This window comes from Rhipicephalus microplus, chromosome 2 (genome assembly GCF_043290135.1).
Source record: "Rhipicephalus microplus isolate Deutch F79 chromosome 2, USDA_Rmic, whole genome shotgun sequence".
Classification (NCBI taxonomy): domain Eukaryota; kingdom Metazoa; phylum Arthropoda; class Arachnida; order Ixodida; family Ixodidae; genus Rhipicephalus; species Rhipicephalus microplus.
In genome coordinates, this window is record NC_134701.1 from 86,644,557 (window position 1) to 86,668,695 (window position 24,139).

The 24,139-nt window shown below is 45.8% G+C and overlaps 1 protein-coding gene across 2 annotated transcripts; it reads left to right on the forward strand.

Annotated features, from left to right (window-relative positions):
- The first annotated feature begins 1,267 nt into the window (after positions 1-1,267).
- Positions 1,268-22,293, forward strand: LOC119169455 (uncharacterized). 2 transcript variants are annotated; one of them, XM_037420519.2, is made up of 5 exons: positions 1,268-1,890; positions 4,354-4,491; positions 14,703-14,921; positions 16,634-16,771; positions 21,990-22,293. In XM_037420519.2, the coding sequence occupies exons 1-5, from the start codon at positions 1,525-1,527 to the stop codon at positions 22,092-22,094; spliced, it is 966 nt and encodes a 321-aa protein (XP_037276416.2). In that variant the 5' UTR covers positions 1,268-1,524; the 3' UTR covers positions 22,095-22,293. The 2 variants fall into 2 exon arrangements, with proteins under 2 accessions (XP_037276416.2, XP_037276417.2); XM_037420520.2 differs by having other exon boundaries at positions 16,634-16,703.
- Positions 22,294-24,139: the final 1,846 nt, after the last annotated feature.

The window sequence follows — 24,139 nt, forward strand, 5'->3', positions numbered from 1 at the left end:
GGTCACAGTGATTTGACGCTAAAATCTCTAAGGCTGTTTACTCCGAGTAGGTGATGGATAGAGCTTTATCCTCTTTAGCTGTCCGCTCTTGCCTAAATTTCCCTTTCTCTATGGCGTCTACTAGTAAAAAAACCTGTGCTCGCACTGCACAGCCGTTCACTAGCCACCCTTTATGTGTAGGTACTGGATCGCTCGTTTGTAATCCAGTCAAGGGCGTCTTTGCTTGCCTTTTGCTTGACGTTGAAGCCAACGCTCCTCCTTCATTCAATAAGAAAAATCAGGACGAAATAACATTTAAGCATTAGCAAACTGTACCAAATTACTCAACATTCACGCGATACCCCGACCACTTTGCGACGCATTTATTCGAGTTTCCCCTGTGGGAAGATGCGGGTGCAGTTTTTTTTTTTAAGATAATGCTTAGTTGGGCTATGTCCTTAGTTGAGCTATGTCACGTGTCTGGCGGGGTCCGCGCGATGGCAGGTGTTATCTCTTCGCTCTCAATTCCTCCTCCTTCACAACATCTGTGGGTGCGCACGCTTATCCTCACCCTTAGCAACCGAAACAGATGGTGCGCGTGGAGTAGCAGAGAGTGAATGTAGAGAAGGAGCGAGCTCTGGCGGGCTTGGGCGCGCTCTCATTGCGGCAGCTCAGCCCAGCTCCCGCGTGTCGCAGAGCTTCGCCGCTCCTGTCGCCATTCGCTCTCTTTCTCTCTCGTCCCTGCAACCCCCCCTCCCGTCCGCTCGCACCTACGTATATATAAATGGACTGAAGCGCCCGCCTCACTCGAACGCTGACTGGCTGATGAATGTATAAATAAATAAAATGGTTATATTATAAATCCTCGTTGCGTCATTATTTGCGCCATTAAAATTACCACGCCGTTTATTCTCGGTGCATGAAATGCATTCGCATTTCCTCCAAATCCCCTTCGTGAAGATGGGGCAATTTTTTTTCAAACGCAGTGAAGTAAGGCTGTGACACTGTTAGTTCGCACTCATGCTGTGTATACGAGTGCGCATACGTTTTGTGCGTCTTTTAAGTTTGAAATTAAGTATAGTGTTGAGCTGAGAACGTTGTTAGTTCGCTCTTGTTTTGCGTGTGTTCTTTTTGCGAGCTCATTCACCGTGAGCAGCACGATGCATGTTTTGATGCGGTTGCCTTCTTTGCGTGAAATTCCAATTTTTGGTTGTTCCGCTCAATGTTTAGCCTTTGCGGCATAACTGTTTCTCTTCGCGCAAGCAAATAGAAACAAAGTGTAGTAAAACGGTGCACGAGGTCAGAGAACCTTTCATGCTGATTGAATCCACATAGGCGATTACTCGGTGTTATGTAGCTACAGATAGCGTGCACGCGCATGTGCAAATGTTTAAAACAATTTTCTGCTTATCGTGTAGGAGCCAGCGTCACAGCGTTGAAGCTGAAGTAAGGCGCGTTAGTTGCGGCATGTGGAGCAGCGTGTAGCCAACAACAGGGGGATTCGTCGGTTTGAGTAGACTCTGAAATAACACGCCCGGCACTGTCATGAATGTAGCAGCCGAGAGGTACCATGAACAAGAGTTAGATTTCGTGGGGCGGCTCCTTGCCGTGCCCTTGGTGGCAAGACTTCTCAGTCGAGCCTCTCGGTTATACGAAAAGGTCAAGAATCGTTCTGTCTTTATTTCTGTACCCATGACAGCCGTCGAAACGACTATTAGGAAGACCGTGTTGGTTTGCAGAGCTCTGCTCATGCCGGTGCTGTCGCGGCCGCTACTGTACGTCGAAGCAATGGCGTGTCGTGTCTTTGATAATTTGCAGCAACGCTTGGCCGAAGTTTTTTTCCGAACCGACGAGATCGTCGCCCATGTCGTCATATTGGTCGCCCAACTGATGCTGTGTGCAATGACAAAGGTTAGTACAACGCCATCGCTAGCATACGTTTTTATATTGTAACGCAGAGACCAAACATATGAGACGAGGTGACGCTTACGCCAGTGTGACAAATTTAGGCGACGTGTGGTTCACCGCACACCTATTTAACTGATTCGTCTTGAAAAAGTACTCACGCTGAAGTTGTGTTATAGGTAGAAATCTGTGTGCTTCGTCGCCTAATCGCTACGATGTGTGCCGCTGTTCATGAACATGGTTCCTGAAGAGTAAAAGCAGTGCGGCGATAACAATTTCATAGGATTTCAGCCACGTTGCACAGGGTGTGATGCCCTAGCATCGCATTTTGTGGGCAGAGGCGTGTACGTCTTTAAAAGGCCCTTTAGACGCAACCATTTTTGTGAATTTGCTTCTTTCTGCGAAGTACTAAGCTTCTTTCATGTCGTGATGGTTGGTTGGTTGGTTCCTCAACACCTTGGCGCAACCCACCTAGGGGGATAGGCCATGAATAGGACGGTGCCTTGCTTTTTAAATTAATTCACTTCTTGAAAGAGAGAGTGGAAATACTTAGGTAATATAGGTAATATTAAAAAGATGTTAAACTTCCAAAAAAACGTTGAAAAGAAAACATAATAAACATACAAAACAGAAAAAAATTATACATAAAACAACTGAAGCTACTGATTTTTAGCATTCCATTCTTTTAGATTCTCGTAAAAAATTTGTAACAGCGGTAAAAACGCTCCTGTGGCTGAATCCAAATGCGACTGCGCCAAATGAAAAAATCACCGGAAGTGTCAAGTTTAAGCCCAACTTTCGTAGGGGCTATTCTAGAAGATTTTCCCTTCGAGATTTCAATTTTCGGCATGACAAAAAGAAGTGCTCCAAAGATTCCCTCTCATTACAATAAAGGGTTGTCTGCCAGAAAGGCAGTGGGTTTCATCCAGACCTGCGAGCTGTGATCGGAATGATGAATACGCACTACAAAGCCGTGCCTGCTGACAATTTTCTGTAGCAGCACAGCCGAATCTACGAGGGCGGAGCTACTGCACCTCTGTTACTACGCCAAGTAGCCTGTTTGCGGACGATTTCGGTAATGGCTTCGAAAGCGCGTTCAGCATGTGCGTCTTCATGCAATCGACGGCTAATGACTATTATAATTATATAACATGCTGCAACAAACGAAGTGCACTTTCCCGCTAAACCGTTGCTGAGCGCTCAGTTCCTTTAGGCATGTTGACATGCATTCTTCACAGCAAAAGCTGCCGCACCTGCGCGACTTGGCTTCCATCGCGTCCGCAGAGTGCGCGCTGGTTCTTCGCCTATCACGACGGCGCTGTGCAGTGTTCGTACTAATAGGCTCGTTCACACTGAGCATTCGGACCGCCGAAAGGAGAGATGAGCCGAGAGGCTCGTCTTCGGGGCCATGGTTCTCGGGCCTATCTTCGTGGTGTCTGCCCCCGGATCGGTCACCGCGAACTAATACGACCACTTGTCAAGTATTTTAAAAACTGGCGGCCGAGCCCGACTCGGTTGTCGTTTCGCAGTGCGCGTAACTGAATGTTGTAACCAGCACGAGTCTGACCTACTCTATGCAGTAGCCTACTTACGCGCCAATTTCGTGGAAGAGTTGGCATGACCGAGCTTGTCGCGGTTTTGTAGAGCAAGACGAACCCGCCCACGCCACTGTCGTCGCGTTTTTTTTCCCTGCTCTTCATGCATTACAAGACAGTGACTTACCAGTGAAGTTAGCAGTACTGGTTCTCTCAGCTTCCTGCGTGCGAGAATCATTGAAGCCTACACGACCGTGCAGTGTAGCGGCGTTTGCGAGCCGTGTTAACTGCCGGATGACAGAGCATGCTTCCGGCATTTGCCCCGTGGGGAATGGTATATTAGGCGGTGCGGGGTGCGTCCACTGCGAACGACGCTGTGTTTCGGCGACAGTAGAATTCGGCCCGCGGGCTCTTCAGAGCGAACTCCGAGTAAGAACGAGCGACCCTATACGCTCGATCGCCGGCTGTGTACGCTTTAACACGAAAGTATGCGTCCTTTGAGCAACCACTGTAACAAAAGAGTCACGGAAAAAATTTAAACAATGCCGAACCGCCATTTGTGAACTTCTTGTTGTATAGGCGGCGTAGTGCACACATCGAGGCTACTCTGAACTATTGCTAAGCGCTTGCGCGTTCTATATTCAATTGATCAGTGTTCCGGCAAGTGAAAAAGTGGATATGCTCGTTTTCATGTCCGAAAGCTGACTAATTATTTATTGGATAATACAGATGCAATTGCGCTCACTGCTAGTTAAAAAGCAAAATCAAAATTTTTACCACAGCTATAACATACATACTTCTGGCATTAACTATGCCGTATGTACATTTGCACGGGGCACTTGTTATGAGATATCCGCACTTAACTCTTGCATAACGTAATTACCGTATGGCGGCGTTCAACCCATTCTCACCACCTGTGCACACGTCTTCGCAGATGACGATACTTTGTGGTTGGATCATTGCTGCCGTGGCTCTTCTCATTCGTCTGACAGCATATTCTACGGCCATAGTTCGTCTGCTTCAAGCTGGTTTTCGCAGCGCCTTGGATGCGGCCGACCACTATATCGATGCGGTACGTACCTAAGTGCGGTTGATTGTTGCCTCCTTATGTTTTTACTGTGAGAAGACCGCGCACTAATAGCGGCTTATGGTGGAGCCTTTGCGCCGCATGAAAACCAGGCCCACAAATGACGCAATACTGTTACGTTGCAGTTGCCGCATCTTGAATATGCGCGCATCTGCGCATATCTGCCATACTGGGATTTTAGAAACAGAAATAACTAGTGAAGTGACGGTGACCAGCGGGAACACACACAAGAGCGACGACACGGACAGAAGCGCTGACTGACTAATGAATTGGATGAAACAGAGATAAACACAATGTATATAAACACCGTGAGCTAAAGTGCCATAAGTGTTGCGTGCCAAACAATTTGCGGCTCGTTGCTGCCGTCGTCATCTATATACTGCGGGGACGACTAACAGCAAGCTAATAGCCAATACATGACGTCCCAACCGGAAGCGGTAGCGATGTCTTGAATTTGAACTACAAGGCACGAATCATGATTTTTTGTAAATTTGGCTTGTATTTGATAACTGCAAAGACGGTAAACCCTACTAGGTCTATCGCATCTCTTTGGTGTCAACACGCGGGCTTTTTTACCCCAGGGCCCAAATGTAACAGCTGGTGTTATATCTGACGTCGACATAGAACTTCAAGATGAAGTTTTGAAGAGCTTTATCGTTTGCACGCCTCCATGCAAAATCACCAGCGTCCGCAGACTAGGCTCGTCAAAGCGTGTAAAGATTGTTTTCGAATGGAAAAAAGCTTCCGAATCACATAAAAGCGAGTTTAGTGTGATACCTGTTCGACCATTTGTACCAAGGATCTTACAGTGTCGTAAACGCCTGAAGCTTGGAAATGTGCAGAGTCTCTGCACAAGTGTTTTGGTTTGTGCCAAATGTGGCGGAAAGCACAACGTAAAGTTTTGTGACAGCTTGACATTTCAGTGTCCTAACTGTGACGGCGAGCACTTCGCAACAGACAAAGAATGTCCCATCCTGAAGAAAAAGAATTGAAGGTTCTGAAAAAAAGAGCCAAAGATAAAGCATCGGGAGTGAAGACTCTCAACCGCAGTACGCGTCTACCCGCTGCTATAGAAGGCGAAACTGATGTACCTGCACTTTCGATGTGTAGTACTAAAAACATACCTGAGAGGAAAGAGAAGAAGCGGAACTTCTCGCTCTCGGCAACATCGTGGCCGGCGCTTCCACAGAAAATGTCCGAGACAATCTCTGAAAAGATCGCTTCTCGCAAAGCGTCGGAAGCAGCTTCTACTAAGAGCCCGCTTACAGTGTAAAAGTTTGCAAACAAAATGGACTTTGTGAAGACCAGCCCAGCTTATCAACCTGCTTAAGATGCTCATCAATCTCATTAAATCACTGATTGCTGGTCGCCAGACACCAGCAGCACTAGCCGCAGAACGGCTTTTAGAGGCACGCGTCCCAGTTCTCGACGACCTTCTCGAAAAACAGTATGAACGGTCAAAACCCGCGCTCCTTCGTGCTGCAGTGGAATGTGCGATCATTACCTTTATAGACGTTTTTCATTTGACTATTTATTTTTTTGCGTGTCCGTGTTTCCTTCCCCCCTTTAATTTAAAACTTCTTCTCTTCTCTCTCCTTCTTTGTTCCCTTATTTCCTCTGTGCCTCCCCTTCCTGAAGGAGCAGGCAGGCTTTGTGGTGCCCCTACAGGTGGAAGTTGTCAGCCTATTCCCTCCCTATTTTCTATCTTCATGTTCACTATGTACTCAAACCAAAGGATTAAATAAATAAATAGTTTACTACGTCTTTTTTGCCCACTAATCGCCCGTGCGTCAGAAAAAGGAGGTGAACACACAAATAAATGGGGAAACAACCTGGTTTCATTAGCAAAAGAGTGCACTTGCTAGATACGCCAACATACTTTGTAGGTCAACAAATCGTAGTACAACAGCTACCGAGCACATTAGTTTGAAAACTGACGCTGCCCAATCGAAGGAATATGCTGGAGCGAGACAGGAATCTTGAAATTGTCACAGTGGCCAGTTTACAGAGGAGTGTTTGTTCGTTTTGCGTGTCGCACTTGCCGTCACAAAAGACGAGGGTCGTGTGCCAGCGAAAGTAGTTCTCAGTCACAGGAGCGGTCACAGGATCTACACACTCAGTGGGCTATTGGGCTCATCCAAAGTGTCACGTCATCAAAAACACGGACTAAAGAAAACAATAATTTGTTCCAACGCACAGCTTCAACAACGCAAAAAAAAGCCAACCAAAGAATGACCACAACACACACGTGATCTGATTTTGCCTTCAGATCTCGGGCCAGACATCCTGTACACTTGCCACATACACTTACCAACATGCGCAACTACATGCGCATTCTTAGCGTCTATAGCTTTTGCACCTCTTGTGTGTGTTCATCGAAACAGTCATTGACAAAGTGGCAAGTTGCACCAACGTCGAGCGCCCTATATGGCATGAAAATTCAATACGCCACTCATTGCTAATTATCCAAATTAACGCCAGTTCCTGCTATGAACGGGAAGCCCGTATCCGAAAAACTGTGAGCACGTCAAGCAGGACGATAATGGGATACACGACACAAGCTCTCGTGCTGCATGGTCTGTCTGACCTCGCCTGCCGTTCTTGTTTCTACGCTCTCGGTTTCTTTAACAAATTTGAATTACCGAGTAGCCAAACAACCTACCTTTTACGGCAACCAGCCTCGTAGACAACTGACTCCAGCGAAAAATTTCGAGCAAGCTAAGGAATCGTTCGCAGATCCTTAGCTGGTCACTACCAAACGGATTTGCTTAAACCTGTGCCCGTAAAAGCAACTCGTTCTGCAACTACGGCATTAAATTGGTTGCATCTGCTTATACTGACGAGCCAGTTCCAATATCGAAGCAAAAAGGAAAGGCGAGCGACTCAGTACTGATTCGTAATAACGTAAATGTAGCGCGACATCGTGGTCTTTACCACCACAATCGCACGACACGAGAACTTGTCGAGGCCTACCACAATAACGCGAGGGCTCCCATGTGCGTTAGCAATCCTTCTTTGGCCTTATCGGGAAAAGAAGTCGCGCTACTCTTCAAAAGGGACCGGTGTGGAGGGGGGTGCAGGAGGTGTGTCCTTGGTTTGTATTAGTGCCTTTTGTTTCGTGTACGATGCGCATGCACGGGCATTTGTTGGACATTTAGTGTAAGTGTTATATATTTTTGGTTGAAGCAATAAAGCTTTAACTTGTGAGTAAGCGCTTGTGGTGTACCCTATTTTGTTCGTAACGTAAGTGTTCGCGCGATGTTCACGTTGTTATGGACCAATATCAAAGGTTATGACGCATTTACTAACTTAATATTTTACTATGTCTAACACTAAGAAACTCGAAGCAGTACAAGTAAAGGCTGTTAGGTTTGCTTATTTCTAAGTTCAATATAACGCACTCGCCGACCGAACTCGTGGCTCCTAACAACACTAAAACACTTTCATAACGACAAAAAAAGGAACCGCCTTAACTTTCTCTATCTTCTTGTTAACCACAATTTGCCCCTTCCGAGGGCATACGTATCTCCCCTGTTCGCTAGGCATACAGGCCATCATCACGCCCATTCTCGAACCACGTATTTTTATACAACCAACGCGTTTAAATTCCGTGTAGTGTGTCAGAGTAGAACTTTTTAGTGCAGTGTCAGTTTGTGTTCTGTTTCTAGGTGATAATGTTTTCGTGTGTTAACCTTTATGTGTTCTCTTAGTAAGGGCTTTCTATTCCATTTCTTTCGATATATTTTTACACGTGTTTCTGTTCATATCCTGCCTCTTGTACCTGTTCTGCTTAGACAAGTTCTTGGTCTGCAGTATTTAATAAGTAAATAAAATAAATAAGGAGTACATTTACAATTTTTATTCATCGCGCAATTATTCTTTTTCATTTGTTTGCTATGCAGTTTTAACGCCTCCACACACCGAAGCTCCGTAACTTTTGTAAGATATTTAATTTTGATTTTAACATTTTTGTCTAGCAGTAGGTGCAGGCCAAATCTGCAGTAATGGACATTATGATGCCGGGTAAACACAGTTTATTGACATGTGGGGTTTACCATCCCATAACCACTATATGATCATGAGAGACGCCGTAGTGGAAGGCTCCGGAAATTTCTACAACCCGGGATACTTTAACGTGTACCCAAACTTGCGCATGCGGGCCTACAACATTTCCGCCTCCATCGGAAATGCAGCCGCCGCAGCCTGGATTCGATCACGCGACCTGCGGGGCAGCAGCCGAGTGCCTTAGCAACTAGACTACCACGGCGAAGCACCGAGTCAACACAGTTCGCTGAGTTTGCGGTGTCCGAATGCAACATGCACCGAACCCGCAATCGCCACGCGCCAATCCACTCACAGAATTTTGAACATTTTGCCCGTCACGATTCCTGTATGCAAATTTGAGGCATCTGTCCCGGAGGCTCTCTTTGTATTTAGCTTATGCTCCTTAAGGTTGCCTTTTTTCCATGAGTTTTATGACACGCGTCGTCTCTCTGCTTTGATGAATACGCTTGGCGTTCCATGCACAGTTTTGAGAAGCTGTTTGAGCAGCGCGGGTTTTTCTTACACATTCTACGTTGCTCGACATAGGTCGCCTTGTCTGTTTTGCCGCATGCAGTTGGCGCTCTCTGCACAATATTTAGTTCGATGGCGGTGGTGGTAGAACACACTATTTTAGAAAATTAAGTCATTGAGTTGCTGCGTAATGCTGCATGCTTGAGTGGCCAGACCATATTTCAGGACCCCAGTGGAGCTAGTCGCTACCCGGACGAGTGGAGTTGAGTATCCACGATGAAGCAGCCGGGAAGGTACTCTTTCCTAGTGGGGAAAGGGATGAAAAGGAAATTAGGTTGGCGGGAAGAGACGGCGCGGTACGTGTTGGCCAGAGAACCTGACAGCTCGAGCAGGTGCCATAGATTTTCGCAAAAGGTGCTTGGTGACCACCGGACTGGGCTAGGTGTTCGTCGGGGGGCGGTGTACACATATATAGCAATCGTTCTTTGCTTTCTCTAGACCATGTGCGGCATCTGGGTAGAGGTGCCGTGAAGACGGGCAATAGACTGAAATTTCGTGGAAGCGCATTAGGTTGGTAGTCCCAGACTGCATTTCCCGACATGGAGTGGCAACGGCCCCGTAGTGATGGCGGTCACTGCCTTGTTGCTGAGCAGGCCCGAGAGGCCTATGCCCAAAGAAGCCGAGCTGCCAGCGGCGGATTAAACTATAAATTTATTGGGAATGGGCTGAGCGTGAGTCTGCCAGGATCGTGCGTGAGGTGAGATGCGAGGTGGCAAAAGCAATGACAACCGTTCAAAAAAAAGCATTGCAAAAGCAATGACAACCTCTCCTCAAAAAACAACACTGCGTTACAGTGTTGTTTTTTGAGGAGAGGCCATCGACGTGATCTTGCTATGTGATCACGGCGACCGTAAAATAGTCGCAGGAGGCGACCAGGATGTCCATGTAGAAAATGCCAGAACGATCTTAGTGTCACGCCTTAAGGGTGATAGAGCGTGTTTGTCTGCGGCCAGAATGCAGGGTAGTGGCTGCACACATTTTTGACACCAACGTTCCGGCACCGGAGTCGGAGTGTCCTGCTCAGAGATCGTGTTAAGGGCGAGCCTATATAGCGAAAGCAACCCTCAAGGCGTCTGCAGGAGACGATTGATTCGACCAATCCGATGAACTTCCTCCAGCTCTGCGAAATAGTTTTACATGTCCATTACCGCGAATCAGATGTTGGAGGCGGCAATGGGTAGGTCGAGTGCACTTTGTACACTAAATGAAGGATTATGTCTGCCTAGATGTCCACCTGGGTGTCCACCTGGTCCACAACGCAGTTTATTACAAGACGAGACGTGAAGGACGTACGCGACTTGTCACAAGATCATAGGCCGGACAAGGACCCGCGAAGGCCGGCGTGGTTACCAGAAACCCGACGTATCACTCGGCTCACCTGCTAGCTGTTGGGTGGGAGGCGTACTATTGTGCCCTTGAGATCCAAGGATGATGTGAGGTAAAGACTGAAAATCCAACCGTTTTCTACAGATGGCACAGGACGAACACAAAATAAATCTAAGGAGGAGGTACGCGGGAGGCAGAGAGCCAAGCAGATTTAGCTGGAGAGCGCTCCAGGTTGCAAGAAGCAGCGTAGGTAGCCACCACAAAGGCAAGCTTTTGTAGACGTTCTTCAATTTGCGCTGGTGAGTCGGTGTTAGTACACATTTTACTATCACCGGAATATCTTCATTTTTTAAGTAATTTACAACATACTTCAGGCCCACGGGGCCCAGACAGGAGAGGTGAAATTACAAAACAAAGTATAGAATTTCAAAAGAACAAAACAACAACAACACTTACAACTCAATTCAAAATTTCCGTATCGGTAATTGTGCTGACCTGCGGTCACGTCTTTTACTCCGTAGAGCTCGTGCACAATAGAGAGACGTGCTTCAGGCCAGGTTAAAGAGGCGTGCCAGGGATACCCTTTGAGGTGTACCCCGTCTGCTTTATAAGTACGGCTCGGGTTCAACAGAATCGAGGCGTAAAAACACGGCGCGATGATACGGAAAAGCGTGAATGTGGTTGAAAGGGTTCTGTGTGCCGTTTGTGGTAGGGTAGGGAGGTTAGAAAGAATACCGCTGTGTCCAATGTTATCGAAAATCACTCGAAGATTCAGAGTAAGCCGACTTTATTGTTATGTTACACCGTGGTCGGTTTTATATTACCGTGTGGAAGGTTGAGCGCCTACACATGCGGGCGACAGCCAAACATCGTGTCGGGAAAGGTCCCCTTGGCCTCCAGGCGCACGAAATGCTTTCGCATACTGTGATTTCCATGGGCTTGCCGGCGCAGCAGGTAGGTGAGATGGGTCTCAAGCTTTCGAAGCTTAAATTCGCCAGTTCGTCTAATTAGGTTATGAATGTAACAAGCGATGTCGTTCTTTCATTCCGATGAAGGCGCAGAGACATCCCACGCGAAACTGATCAAGTAAAGTAGCGGCAAGTCTGCCTGGTTGAAAAGGTTGTCCTGGAACGAGACTGTGTTATCGTCCCGCGAAAGGCCCGTGCCCAACCGTATTTTTGCCAGTGTAGTCCGTAAGTCAGACAGCATGTATGGGGCGTCGAGCTAAATCCTATGAGGCCTGGAGTATACGTGTATTCTAGGCATTTGGGTGGCCATGTGTTTCCCTGCATATTTAGTGGGTCAGTGGTGAATATTGGCGTTGTGACAACCCCTGGTGCACACACGTGGGCACCAGGGGTTGTCGCACACATACACGTGGATTGCCTTATCCGTATATAGCTCTGTAGCGGATAAGGCTTGTGAACACTGAGCGGTTGCATAGTTAAGATTGAACTCAACCAAGTGAGCAAACGCCGATAAGAGAATGAATGGGCCCTTCCTAAATGCACGAAAGAGCACCTGCGAGTTTTCGCCTAAAATGCGAGGCTTGATCGGTCTTCACTTGATCCCAACGATGTTTATTTAGGACAGTCGTCGTTCTCTAGTAAAAAGACAAACTGTTTAGCTGTTACCCTAGGCACGTGCAAGTTTTTTACTGCTCACGATATATCTTAAACTTGTGTGCATAAACACAGCGAACATTCCGAAAGCGCTGTCACGCATCAATTGGGGTAGCAATAAAAAGTGACACGTGCACTATTACGCAGACGCTATTGCTACAGACCATAGTTTTATGAGTTTACCACACGCTTTTAGGATGGTAGACTAGATGGTAGTATCCGCCTAGCTTCCATTACCCTTAGAAAGACCGGTGCTGAGTACCACTGCGCCGAATGAAACGTCATTTCACCTTCACGGCATGTGCTGCTGCTTTTTTCCCCTGAAAGCCAATACAATGAACACTCCTACATTCTGCTATAAATTATTTGCTCAGCTATCACGTCATTGTTAGCTATTCAGCTGTGGAACTCTACCACAGTGGGTATGAAGTCTTCATAAAGAGATTGTGTTTTACTCGTGAAACATTTTCTAGCGCTTCCGCAGAAACTGTCGGTGCCGTTTCAGTAATATCCAGTAGAATGGGCACATTGATTGTCGATAGTACGAAGCACGCCATGGAAGCGCACATCCACTTTCATTATCTGAAGCTTCAGAAGAATTATTCTTGCATACAGTGCAACAATGAGAACTCAAAATCACATATGCCGCGGCCTCCTACGCTGCACGGGCAATTTGACCTCCTGAACACTGAAGGTAGTGTCTTTGTGGTCGAGACCTCTACACGTGGTAATCAAGTTGACTGATTCTTGCTTGGTGTCATCAGGTGTTTAAGGTCCTTTAGCAAATACAATAAATACGTCATACACAACGTTTGTTCATCAGCGTGCGTAGTACGCGTGTCTTGTCGGCTTGATTGCTTCAATATTCTTAGTACCAAACCTTGCAAAAAGAAAATTTCAAAGGAACTCCTTGCTACCTACTCTTGCATAGACCTAAATCTTTCCAGAGATCAAAAACATCTGAGGGCGTACTGGTAGCGTCTACAAACTGCGTTGAGTAAGCTAATTGTTACCGTAGTCCCTGCGAACTATGCTATTAAGAACTGAAAGATCCGCCACCCTTGAGTAAAGTGCGCCGTTCTGAAGTTATTTTTTTCGTCCCTGAAAAGGACACGCATATTGCAGTCCCTTTCAACACTTTATTCGTGAAAAACCACCTGTCTATGTAAGGAGCATCAGAAAAGGATTTCAAGTATTAGCCTAACGTCGTTAAACAGACAAGTGACGGGATCGAATCCTGGCTGCAGCGGCTGCATTTTCGATGAAGTCGAATATGCTCTAGGCCAATATGTTGAGATTTGGGTATACGTTAAGAACACTAGGTGGTCGAAATTACCGGAGCCCTGCTCTACGGCGTTTCTGATAGTCATGTGGTTAAACCCCAAATATACATTCTCTTAATGTGGCAATACTCGTTCTCTTAATGCGGCAATACTCGCACTACCAAAAGCATTGCGCCACCAGTGAAAGCGTATTAGTGGAGTGTACAAGTGTTAACTGGAGTGTTTAGAAGTTTGCTATTTGTTTGCCTGTGTACCACTGCACTTCATGCAAAATTTCTCTTTTTTTTGCTGATGGTTTCTTTGTCTTTGAAGATGTAAACATTTTGTATATTTTTCGCTCTTATACTTTGTGATGACTGTCTATTCACTACATTCCTGTTTCTGTTTTCTGCGCTGTTAATGTACCACCTGCATGTACAATCTGTACGCCCACCTGCTGTGGTCTCGGAATGAGACTGGCAGTATTGAAAATAAATAAATAAATAAAATCAGTCGTTAAACAGAGTGAGTGAACAAAGAAGACCGAACCACCATGCTAATATGCCGTTGCACATGCAGCCAATGTTTTCTTGCGTCACCATTTTATCGTGATTTCATTATTCCTAGCTTTCTCAAGCAATTCGAAGTTACCGCGTTTATAAAACCGACCAATCTGTGTTACATCACTTAGCAGAAACCCACATGTCGAGCCATCACGATGGCTTTATGATGGTCCGCTGCAGAACCGATAGGCGCAGGTTAAGTCGCTACCGCAATAGTTACACTTCGATAGAAGCTAACTGCCAGGGTCCCATGTGCGGCGCTATTCCAGCGGACATGAAATAATTTTAGACGATTGAAGTTAATAAGACCTCCAATATGACGACTCTCATATAACCTTATCATTTAGCACGTTACGCCACATAAACCGACCAGCTCCTGCTTCAGCAAACCTTATCTGCCACAAAAACCACGTGGGCTTTGCGCTCATGAACCCATTTTGGGTGTTAGTGCTACTTATGTATGCCTCCAGTTTGCCTGCCTCATCTTCTTGAAAAATCTTGAATTTATAATATCTTGGCCGACACGAAAAATAAGCACACACAGAAGAAAAAGGACTCACGGCAGCGCGCCACCCTGAGTTATCATGAACCACTACAAACTGACCAAGATTTTTATTTTACTCAACCTTACTTCTCGTCACAGTTAACCTAAAAAACCGTAGTTACGCTTGTAGAGCCATCAATTTCCCGTTTTCGAATAATAAATAGGCCCCCACCTGTGCATTTTCTTCACTGGTGCGTGGCAACTCATTGAACGATATAGCTGGCGCTCTTTGTCCACGCTTCGCCCTCGCGCCGAAGACTTCTGTCTCATCATGACCGTCTCACGTGGATGTATCTTTTTTCAGCTTATTGTCGACTACGAAGCTCGCCATGATCCCAGCCACAACGGTGGTGATGTACTACCGTTGAGCGGCCGTATTCGAACAGTTCTTCGCAAACTGAGGACTCTCACCGAGTTAATATTTTGGCACAGGGCCAAATTCCTGCTGGACGCACAGCTTATGAAATGGTCTGTCGTGTTTAACAACCTGCACTACCAGAATTCTTCAGACGTCTTTCCTCAGGTAGGTCTAATGTGAAAGATCCGGGACTCCACCACTCCTCTCAGTTTAGAGGTACGGTCATTATGTTTCCAAGGCTTTCGTTTAAAAGGCACAACGAAAAGGGGCTTCACCCTGGGTTTTTTTTTTTTTTTTTTGCGTCCGCGTCTCTACAAGGTTGCGTGATTCTTCATGCCAGCATCTGAAGTCCTTTTACAATACGAAACAATATCTTCGCACGAATGATGCTATAGCCAACGTAAACACTACGAGCTGTCGCATAGGCATGAAGAGTTTCTTTTTACAGCTGTCAATGCAGCTGCGTGCCGGCGTTGTATTTATGTTTTGACGAGGAGTATGTATTCAGCCGTCTCCTTAACGCATGACATATTGCGTGGGAGCAGCATAGAATTCCGCGAGGTGTCGAAAGATGTGTATGGAGTAACGAGTGGGCGTCCCAATGGCCTACCCATTGTAAAGCTATCAGAAATATCAGCAACATAATCGACAACAAAGTGAACACGTTCGCGGGTTGCCCTACGGACGTGTAGTCAGCACTTCGCTGATTCACAAAAGGCATAATTATGGCTTAGCGGATACTTACCTACTGTTTTTGCAATTGCCATTCAGTGATACTTTGAAACGGCAAATGGTCCGCCCACAACTGTTCGTTTTTTTAACCGCACTGTAGAGGCATGCACCGAAGGCCGAAGCAGTTTAACAGTTCAGAAGCCGTTGCGCATGATCCCGATTTGACTATCGCGACTTAAAGGCGATGCTCAAGAGTGCTCCAATGTGTTTTAAGAATCTTAGTAGGGAAAGTGAGCATGCAGGGTACGCGGCACTGTGTAGCTACACTCCGCCATAGTTTCAAAACGCCGCAGATGGCGCAGGTAGGGCAGTTTAAAAATTTACTACGCCTGAAATATGTGTTCGAAAAAAACATGAAATTTTATTTTCGATCAAGAGGGTTTGCTTGGTTTAGGTTACATACTTCAGTCGGTAACGTTCACTGCACTTTGATAACCGCTTTAAACAATGTAATTCATGTTATGATATGGATCACTTAGAAAAAGCGGTAGCAGGGTGCTTATAATACCGATTAGCGATTAATAGAATAAGTGTCCCGCAAATATACTAATCGTCATTGATGTTAACCAATTGTAGAAGCTTGAGACGCTTGGTTTTGATTTTCTTGTCAAAGCGTACAAACTTAGCAAGAGGGACAGATTAGGAAAAAAAAACATGGCAGCCGTTTGCCACACGATGGTGTGATTGCTGCTTAGGCAGTGATCGGTGCCCAAGCAGATGAGCGTTGCCTCTCACTCACGGAAACTCCAGATAGTCACGCTCGTTGTGGGTACAAGCTGAAGCAAGGATATTGGCGTATTCACTTTCAGAAATGCATGCGAAAGTATCCATTGGGCTGTGATGGACACAACGCGACAAATTAGCGTGTCATCGAAGTTTACAATAGCACAGTAAATTTCCAGCCCGTATATCACGTAAACATCTAGATTTATTATTTCATTATCGTTTAACAGTGTTTTTTGGTGCTGATGTGGGGGTAAGACTTTAATAATGCAGAATATATTTTGTTATTAAAACAATAATTGCCTTGCACTCCCCATCTGGTGGAATTTTGCTGCATGTACGAAACAGTGCACATACGGTACACAGCCGTTGCGAATCTGATAGCACAGCGCAGCTCCTTCACGTTGTTTCACTTGTTACAGACGCTATATGATCTAACTCTGGGCGCAGTGGAGCATGCCTTTCTAGTCTTGCTGTTTGTGGCCGACAGAGGTGAGTTCATCTTTCGCCGTACCTACCGCCATGTTTTCGGATTCTACCAGTTCATGGTTACGCTTCCTGTAAGTAACCATTTTTCACTACTCTCTCTAACTGACCAGTGGATGTCTAACAGTTGAGGCCAGTGACGTAAACGCTATACGCTGACAGTCTCAAAGCCGCTTGTAAGCTTACTCATCATAGTAATAAAGAGAGTCTGGATACCGGAGACAAATTGACGACAGCTATTCGCAATGCCCACGGCCAACAGGTGGCGCTTCGTGCCTCCCAAGATGGCTGCGGAAGGATCATCAACCCATGAACACTCATAAGAAAAGATTGGACACACGGACGTACTCCCTGTGCCGCTTTCACCGGATGAAATCTTGATCGTCAAACGAATGTGTATCGAAGCAAAGTACTTTCCCAATCAATAGGGACTGCTGAATGTTCGCAACCTCATTTGTCACCATAGTGCAAAGGGTGGTAGTGTCAGCTGATGTACCACGTATGAACTGAATGGCACTCCGAAATCATTTGTTCAGAGCCTGTCTGGCGGATTTGCCGCATGAGTAGGCCAATAGCGAATAGCGTGCCATCGCGGCTGCCCAGGAACGACTGTTTAACGTAGGAATGGTTTGGAAACACATTACACCGTCGTTATTTGTGCTGTAAGCGTCATGTAGCTGCTGCTTAGACAGAACACAAGCATTTAATTTCCCATTAAATAGCACTTGTGTCACAGCCAATGTCAGACTCTAACATTGCGCGATTCCCCACACTTTGATGTTGCAGGTTTCATCAGCGCGATCGACACAAGGATATCTAAACCAATACACGAGTACCCTTTTCGCAACGTCAAAATTGCGAAAATTTGTCGAACAACGCCGTTCGCACGAAGCCAGTGAAGTGCAGGAGAAGTTAGCGTTGACTGTAGTCGTAAATGCATATTTCACTGCTCTAACCATTTCGCTTTGCTGGTCGAGCTCGAGCGTGTTGGCGGCATGTGCGCTTTGTAATATCCACTGCAAATGGGATACATCAAATGCACAAGAAAAAGTATGCTTTCATTTCAAGCTCGCTGAAGGATATTATACAATAAATACAATCGAACTGACTTACGAGAGTGGAAAAACATCAACGCATGACTGGACGTGAAGAGCAAGTCTCCGCTCGTGAGCTAGCAGCTGATCGTTCACCGTCGCTGTTACTCTCTGCGCGTCCACAACCATCTACGTTTAGTCAAAAATCCTCGACGTCAAGACAGTTTCTTTCAACATCACTTCTGAAAGTAACCTGAGGAAGTATCCCTGCCAAACGACTTCGATAGCACCAGCAAGGCATCATTCACCACGCACAACACCCACACGGCATTCCTCAACACGTTTATTTCAGGGTGCGGAGATCATTTCGCTCCGATACCCGGCAAAGAAGGGATCGCTTTCAGTGTGCTGCCATTTATCAACGAACGTAAAATACAAGTGGCGCAGCGTTGACCAAGGTTTGGAAGCGTAAATCTCGAGCCTGCGCTAGTTTCCCCGTACAATGAATATTATGGGATTCATGCACTACAAAAGCAATGACGAATGCTACACGCCCGTGCAACAAGGCGAGTTTCGACTAAAATGGTTGGGCGTTAACATTTAACTATCTTAACTGACTGCGAAATATCTCGCAAAACCCGATTGCACTATATGTACTCTATACACTCATGTAAACTCTGCGGGCTCTAATTGAAAGCGCGAGTTGCCTCGTATCTTCACGAAAACTTCGCGTCTCGCAAGATTAAATCAGATTTATCATGTCACGAAGGGTCCGCTATTTTCACTGATGCATGAAACATACAAAGTAATTTGTGTTTGTTTCTTGCTAACGCGTTTACACTGCGGCTAGCACCGCCAAACAAGACAGCATTAGGAGCGTTTGCCTACTGATCATTCTTGAGAGGGCGCTCCTTAATTCCGCTAGGCGGCACGACATGCAGTCTACGAAAATTGCAAATATTCGCATTCAGCTTTAGAATTCTGCGGCATTTCGTCCTGGATGCAGAGAGGCACGCATCAGTGGGCGCCCACTCTAGGCTGTTGGGCTGCTGGTCACGTTGCTTTCAGAGAATATCGCCAAGTGCGTGAGCGGAAGTAGTGCGTACAGGACCAGTGCCCAGTGCATGAGCGAAGGTGATCGGTCACCGCACATCAGTTGTCTGGGCGGGGCTTCTTCTGTCTTCCTATTTTCTATCCGACAACATAATCGATAAATTAAGGCTGGGCAGAGGTCACAAAGTTGCTATACTTAATTTTTTTAGTTAGAATCAACGACGAAAAGGTGCCGCAGTTCCATCCGATGCGAAATCTGAAAAAACAGCGGTGCTGCACTTGTCCTGTTTACCTCATCATTTTTTGTAATGCATAGTGACTTCATTACACGTCTTTGATTACGTTATTTTGAGAGTAGAAATGTATGTGAATGCACGTTGGGGTTCCCTTATACAGTGACTTTAGGCTCTATGAGCGGCCACCGTTCAGGGCTACTACTGACTTTCCAGCCAATGTCGCCAAACGGCGAGCAAAAAGTCTTCAATTTCGCCCTTTTTCCTCACATTTCACCAAAAATGTCGACTCTCTATATTCGTGCGGTATGCCTACTCATAAATATTAAAAATTATGTATAGAACCTTTCAAATCAGTATCGTGCACAAAGCGTAATTTAAACTGTCGTTTTTTAGTGCCAATGGAATCGCAGCTTCACTATGGGAAGTGCTTGGCGGCGTCTAGTTTGCCGACTAGCGGTGAGATGAGCTTTTGGTGCAAGGGATACCGTTTTTTTATAAATAGAACGCTCATGATGTCCCATGGTTAAATGAAAAACTTTATTTAAATATTACGTCTTAGATGCACCAATAATTAATTAATGGTTCTTACAAGTTTTGAGTACGAACTATTTTATGATCGAGTGCCACTGCCCATTTTTTTACAGTTGCCTATATATATGTATAGTTGCCTTATAGTACCCTATGTATGACAGAGAATATAATATGGTTCATCGCTATTGTTTTTTACTGCACACGCTCGCTGAAAACAATAAAAATACCCGATTATTTAATACACACATGCCATGCATCCACCTATCGGCCATAAGTATGTCTAGGTATTTGACCACGACGCAATTCCCTAGCATCGTGGAATGGACACGACTGGTAAATGGTGGAAGCCCCTGGATAATTTGCCTTCTATCGGCGAAAAACTTCCCCCGAAAGAATGTCGTTTGTCGAAGCGTTTCAATGCAGACGAAAGCCACATTGAATCCCTTAGATGTAATTCAAAAGATCCAGCGTCATCTTATTGTGAAGTTCCTTGTTAGTCAGTTGCATGAGGAAAGACTATTTTGGCTTCGGAATTTGATGTCGGAAGTGTCAGAATCCTGATAGCTACTGTGGTGAGCGCTGAGAAACAGCATACACAAACAGCGATCCAGAATACTAGCGCCTCATACTGAAAGCTTGCGGCGGATTTGGTTTCACTTGAGATGAATACAGAGCGAAGCAGCACTGCAACAAAATATTGGAAATAACCGCTTTGGAAGTACCACGTCACCTTTGCAATGCTCGCACCACGCTTTCTCTGAGGTCAAGCTTACGGTAGACATTTGCCTGGGTGCAGCTACGGGAGGCTGCCCAGTGAAGCCGGCTTCTTGGTCCGCTACAACAAACTAGTAGAAATAACTGCTTCGGAAGTACCACGTCACCTTCGCAATGCTCGCACCACGCTTTCTCTGCGGTAAAGCTTACAGTACACATTTGCCTGGGTGCAGCTACTGGAGGCTGCCCAGTGAAGCCGACTTCTTGGTTCGCTACAACAAAATAGTAGAAATAACTGCTTCGGAAGTACCACTTCGCCTTCGCAATGCTCGCACCACGCTTTCTCTGCGGTCAAGCTTACGGTAGACATTTGCCTGGGTGCAGCTACGGGAGGCTGCCCAGTGAAGCCGGCTTCTTGGTCCGCTACAACAAACTAGTAGAAATAACTGCTTCGGAAGTACCACGTCACCTTCGCAATGCTCGCACCACGCTTTCTCTGCGGTAAAGCTTACAGTACACATTTGCCTGGGTGCAGCTACTGGAGGCTGCCCAGTGAAGCCGACTTCTTGGTTCGCTACAACAAAATAGTAGAAATAACTGCTTCGGAAGTACCACTTCGCCTTCGCAATGCTCGCACCACGCTTTCTCTGAGGTCAAGCTTACGGTAGACATTTGCCTGGGTGCAGCTACGGGAGGCTGCCCAGTGAAGCCGGCTTCTTGGTCCGCTACAACAAACTAGTAGAAATAACTGCTTCGGAAGTACCACGTCACCTTCGCAATGCTCGCACCACGCTTTCTCTGCGGTAAAGCTTACAGTACACATTTGCCTGGGTGCAGCTACTGGAGGCTGCCCAGTGAAGCCGACTTCTTGGTTCGCTACAACAAAATAGTAGAAATAACTGCTTCGGAAGTACCACTTCGCCTTCGCAATGCTCGCACCACGCTTTCTCTGCGGTCAAGCTTACGGTACACATTTTCCTGGGTGCAGCTACTGGAGGCTGCTCAGAGAAGCCGACTTCTTGGTCTGTCCGAAAAGTTTTTTGTCGTTTATATTATTTTCACCAGGGTTGAACTTTTCTCTCACGCATAAGACAATTTTTCGCTCACAACCAACGGCGCTGACACCGATGCCGGAATTTCAGCGAAACTAGCTCTCTAACGCTATCACGTTAATAGTACTTCCCAGGTGCCAGTTGGGGTATTGCGTGCACCCCGCAAATATTCCTGAAAAAGGCCCCCTTGTGACCTCTGCAACGTCACGAGGGGGCCTCCTGTCTACGACAAACCACCTAAAATGTCATTTGCAGCTGAATACTCCTATGAGCACGCACCTTTACAGCAAACCTAAAATATCTTACAGGCAACGCTCGTCTCCAATAATCGGTCAGACATGCCCTAGCATGCAGCGCCCTCGAACATGAGTCTCTCGAGTTTCCAGATTTGGTGTCAGAGTTTCTTTACATCATCGGGATTGGGAAGGAGAAATCTTATAGACAGTACAACAAAATCTATTATTGAGCTTACGGCAGGTCATCATAGCCAAATTTCGTTAGGGTGGAAAGCAAGAATGGTCGAGTAATACACCGCAGGTAGGTAGCATAAATTTAAGTCTCTCGTTCCAGAGTCTCTGGCAGTTTTTCTATTGTTTTGATGATTCGGAATGTAGTAAAGTAATTTTTATAATTTTCATTTGGTATTGGCTCATGCGCTTTGTTGTCTTCCAGGAACTTCAAGACGATATGTTCCAGTCTCCAACACCGTCGAACGCGTCGACTGTCTCTCTCGAAGACCCCGCATTGGACGCCGTCGAAGACCTCAACGAAGAATAGTGCCTCCTTTGTGATCAGCATGCTTTGATTGCAATCAAGGGAGAGTAGGGAAACCAAATTTCATTGCTTCAGTGAGCCGGGATGCTGTACTTCAGGGTGTTACAGATAATATTGTTAATAAACGTATTCTGTACAGCTGCTGCAGGTTACACTGGAAGTAAAAAAAGCAGTGAACATTGAACACCAGTGGCTTACCCAACTTTTGTTCCGTCTGTATTGGCCGCACTGTGGCCTTCCTTAAGTGAACATCATTCTGCCGGATGATTTGTGCTGTTCTTTCCAGCAGGGTGTCTGTCCGCCAAGATCTGCGACTATTCTCTTAACCTAATGCGTCTCCTTTTTGTGCTTATTTTAGTTGTAAAGATGGCAAGGTGCGTTAGATTTTCATCACAAAAATTCTTAAGAATACTGTTAGCATTCGTATCTGGCGCTGCGCTGCCATTTCGTGCTAGCAGCCTGGGTGAATAAAATGAGAAACCTTTTATAATGACTCCAAAACAACAGAGTGACACTTTAGTTTGAAATATTTCCACGCAACGAACGTTATGATTGATCAAATAGCACGAGAAGTAGGACGAAGAAGGCTGCGAGGGAAGCGCGTGGTCTGCTTCTCTTCTAGCTTTCTTTGTCGTCCCACGTTTCTTCGCACTATTTCGATTCATTGTGAATTTCCAGCCTCGGCCAAAAGTTCATGCCACACTAAAAGGTATCCACGCATTCGCGGAAGCAAGAGTGTGTGGGTTGCGTAGGCTTTTTCTCTTGTCTTCCGTTCATGTATGCATATCTGATGTTGTTTTCTATAAGGTTTCTAAATGCGAAGCATTTCTTCTCGCACTGCATGCGCTTTTGGCGTCTTATATATTTATCTATCTAGCCGCCTATGCCTGGATGCTCTCGTGATCACCACCTTAAGTAGAGGTAAACCAAAATTAGTATAGAAGGGTAAGATAGTTGGACGAATAGGACTCCCTAATCATGAGCCTAGTAACGTGAGGAACCCGTCGCGTACATCGTTCAACACTTTCCGCCAGACAGTAACAAACTCGCGGGTGAATATGTGTCACTGCTATGCGGGCATGTGCCCTACAGGTGGTTGTCACTTCAGATATTACATACCAAGAAATGGTGAGACGCCACCATTTCAGCTTTAATGCGTGATCGTTAAGAAAAAGAAATCGCAGCATATTGATAGAGTGAATTATGATGAGTGCTTCCATCCATCCATGCGTTCATTCGTCTCTGTGTACCTGCCCGTATGTATGTTTGTGCATGCGTGCGTTCATCCTTATGTCTGTCTATCGGTCTGTCTGTGAGTCATTGCTTCCATCCGTTCTTCCGTGCTTCTGTATGTATGTATGTATGTATGTATGTATGTATGTATGTGTGTATGTATGTATGTATGTATGTATGTATGTATGTATGTATGTATGTATGTATGTATGTATGTATGTATGTATGTATGTGTCTACTCCTATAACACTATAGCACTCGTCGGACGGACGGATGGATCTGCATGGCTACGAAGTATTCTACCACAGAGCCACGCCAGGTCTCGCAACTGCTTTTCAAGTGTGCCGTAATGTCGGTCAAGCGTCAATTGTGGTTTTAAACAAAACTTTTTAAACAAAAAACATACGTACTCCTAAGAGACAACCGTCACATCCAGTGAACGACAATTGTAGTGAAGCGACATAGACTAAGGCTGATATAACTATTAGTGTCCAGGGCTGCCATCATCGCAGTCACAAGCGCCACATATCAGCTTTCCGCTTCTGGTGTTGCTAATGCCCATGTTGCTGATGATATTGTTACGCAAGCGTAGACATGTGACTGTTAAACTAATGTCTGTGTATACAACATTTGTATATATATTTAGCATCATTTCGTAATGCTGCGCTCAATAAAAAAAAAACCTTGCAAGGCTGTCACCTTCCCTCCACATGCTTCGCAAAACATCGTTTCCCAAGAGACGTTAGATCTGCCATATTTCTTTACAGCGAAAGCTCTTATGAGATGACAACATGGGTCACGCGCGACACCGCAGT

Coding starts and splice junctions, on each gene's coding strand:
- LOC119169455 (XM_037420519.2), top strand. CDS start 1,525: ATGAATGTAGCAGCCGAGAGGTACCATGAACAAGAGTTAGATTTCGTG. Junction 4,492..14,702: donor CCGACCACTATATCGATGCG/GTACGTACCTAA, acceptor ATCTTTTTTCAG/CTTATTGTCGACTACGAAGC. Junction 14,922..16,633: donor CTTCAGACGTCTTTCCTCAG/GTAGGTCTAATG, acceptor CACTTGTTACAG/ACGCTATATGATCTAACTCT.